The 2,500-nt window shown below is 53.5% G+C and overlaps 1 protein-coding gene across 1 annotated transcript in view; it reads right to left on the bottom strand.

The window, feature by feature from the left end:
* Positions 1–1,677: 1,677 nt before the first annotated feature.
* EMWEY_00042980 (hypothetical protein, conserved) overlaps positions 1,678–2,500 on the bottom strand; it is a gene marked incomplete at both ends in the record, with an annotated part of 8,385 nt that continues 7,562 nt past the window's right edge. The window contains one exon of the mRNA XM_013482799.1: positions 1,678–2,500. This exon is cut by the window's right edge and continues 1,144 nt beyond it. Coding sequence (XP_013338253.1) covers positions 1,678–2,500 — 823 coding nt within the window.

Here is a 2,500-nt window from a genome sequence, read left to right on the forward strand (position 1 = left end):
TTGAGGCAGTCCATAGAAGGCACCGAACTGCTGCCCTAATACGCTCTTGAGCAGCAGCAGCAGCAGCAGCATCAGAAGCAGCAAGCAGCATCGCAACAACAACAAATGCAGCAACAGCAGCAGCAGCAACAGCAGCAACAGCAGCAGCAGCAGTTGTATGTTGCATGCAGTTGCGCAAACATTTTAATGATTTTCTTTATGATCAATTGCCTCCCCTAAAAGATCTCCATAGATACTTAGAGGTACCTCAATCTCTTTGCTGCTGCTGCTGCTGCTGTTGCTGTTGCTGCTGCTGCTGCAGACACTCCCTTTACAACCTGCCTCTGCTGCTGCAGATAGGTTCTGCTGTTGTTGCTGCTGCTGTTGCTGCTGCTGCAGACATTCTCTCTTTGTTGTTACAGTCGGTTTCTCTTTCGCTTGCTGCAGCAGTTTGTTTCTTTCTTTCTTGCTGCTGCTGCTGCTGTTGCTGTTGCTGCTGCTGCAGGAGTTATATCTTGGGTGCGGCAGCGCCTTCGTTGCTCCTACAAAGTCTTCCCTCCTTATCTCAGTAGTACGCAACAGCAGCAGCAGCAACCGGAATTGCGTGCAAGGCTGCTGGAGCAGCACGATGGCGAGTGGGAGGCATTGGCTGCTGCAGCTCGTCGTCGCTTCTGCTGCAGCAGCAGCAGCAGCAGCGGGATAGAGCAGCAGCAGCAGCGGGCATTGCAAGGAGTAGCAGCAGCAATGTCCGCCAAGTTTGATCTTCTTGCTGCTACCTGCAGGCGCTGCGGGCATAAGGTGCTGCAGCACAGCTAGCCACAGCTAGCTACAGCTAGCCACAGCTAGTAACCGATAGATACAGCTAGACACATGTAGCTACAGCTAGACACATGTAGCCACAGCCACATGTAGCTAGCTGTAGCTAGCTGCAGCTAGGTGTAGCTAGCCGTAGCTAGCTGTAGCTAGCTGTAGAGTGTACGTAGGAGGGGGCTGAGCTGCTAAATGAGTGGGTAGGCTGGCTAAAGAAGAGACAGAAGCTTGGGACAGCTAGCACTAGTAACCAAGTGCTGCTGCTGCTGCTGCTGCTGCTGCTGCATGCACTGCAGCAGCAGCACTCCTGTAGCAGCAAGGAGGAGAGATAAATTCTTGTGCTGCTGCATGCATGCAGGCAACAAAGAGGTGCAGCAGATGCCGCATAGAGGCGTATTGCTCTAAGGAATGCCAACAAGCAGATTGGCGACTACATAGGCATACATGCCAACCTGCTTCTGCTGCTGCTGCTCCTGCTGCTGCTGCTGCAGCAGCAGGTGCAGCAGATGCAGCAGCACGATAACTCATAAACTATCTAAACATCCCTTTAAAAAAAACAAAAATATAAAAGAAATAACAGCGGCATAGCGAGCAACGCAGACAAGCTGCTGCTGCTGCTGCTGCTGCTGCTGCTGCTGTAGTTGCTGCTGCTGCAGCTGCTTCTGTTGCTGCTGTTGAGTCCAGTTTCATTGAGTACACGCTACAGCAAATGCTGAATTAGCTGAAAAGTCTGCCGCTGCTGCTGCTGTAGTTGCTGCTGCTGCTAAACAGCAGCAGCAGCAGCAGCACGGGCTAGTGTGCTGACAGTAGTGTGTCTAATCCCTTATCGTAGGCAGCAAACGGCTACTGAGCAGCAGCAGCAGCAGCAGCAGCAGCAGCAATGCACGCTTACGTGTCTCGCCTAAGTGTTGCTGCTCCTGCTGCTCTTGCTGATGGTGATAGCAGCAAAGTTCTTCTCTTAAAAAACTTAGGTTGCTGTTGCTGCTTCTGCTGTTGCTGCTGCTGCTGCTGTTGTTGCTGCTGCTGTTGCTGCTGCTGCTTGGCTCTGCATTCTACTGAGCCTCCTGCTGCAGGCAGGTGCAGCAGCTTTGCTGCTGTGGGGGAAATAAACTCTCCCCCTTGCTTCGAAGGACTGAGAGTTGGAGCAGCAGGCTGGCTGCCCGCAGGTGCTGCTGCTGCTGCTGTTGTTGTTGTTGCTGCTGCTGCTGCACGAAGATTAGTGGTGCTGCTGCACCGGCGCATCGAGGTTGATCGAGTTTGTGGCACACTCCCTGGTGAAGCAGCAGCAGCAGTAGCACCAGGTCCTGCTGCTGCCGTTGCTGCTGTTGCTGCTGTTGTTGCTGCTGCTGCTATTTTTGCTGCTGCTGCGGCTGGTCCTGGTGGTGTTGCATAGTTAGGCACGTTAGAAGCTGCCATCCTCCGTGGCTTCCAGATATCTGCTGCAGCAGGACTGCATTGCATCCCTCCTGCTCTGTTGCTGCTGCTGCTGCTGCTGTTGCTGCTGCTGTTGTTGTTTTTGTTGTTGCTGCTGCTACCTTCCGGCAGTAGTAGAGTGTTACCAACAATGCGGTGTGCAGCAGCAGGGATCGTGCTTCTGCTGCTAAATGTTGTTAGAAGCTGCTGCTGTTGCTGTTGCTGCTGCTGCTGCTGCTGTGCTGCTTCGGCAGAACGGAGGCGCTGCAGGATTTGCTGCAGCAGCAGCATCTGCTGC

This window comes from Eimeria maxima, genomic scaffold (genome assembly GCF_000499605.1).
Source record: "Eimeria maxima Weybridge genomic scaffold, Emw_scaff780, whole genome shotgun sequence".
Classification (NCBI taxonomy): Eukaryota; Apicomplexa; class Conoidasida; order Eucoccidiorida; family Eimeriidae; genus Eimeria; species Eimeria maxima.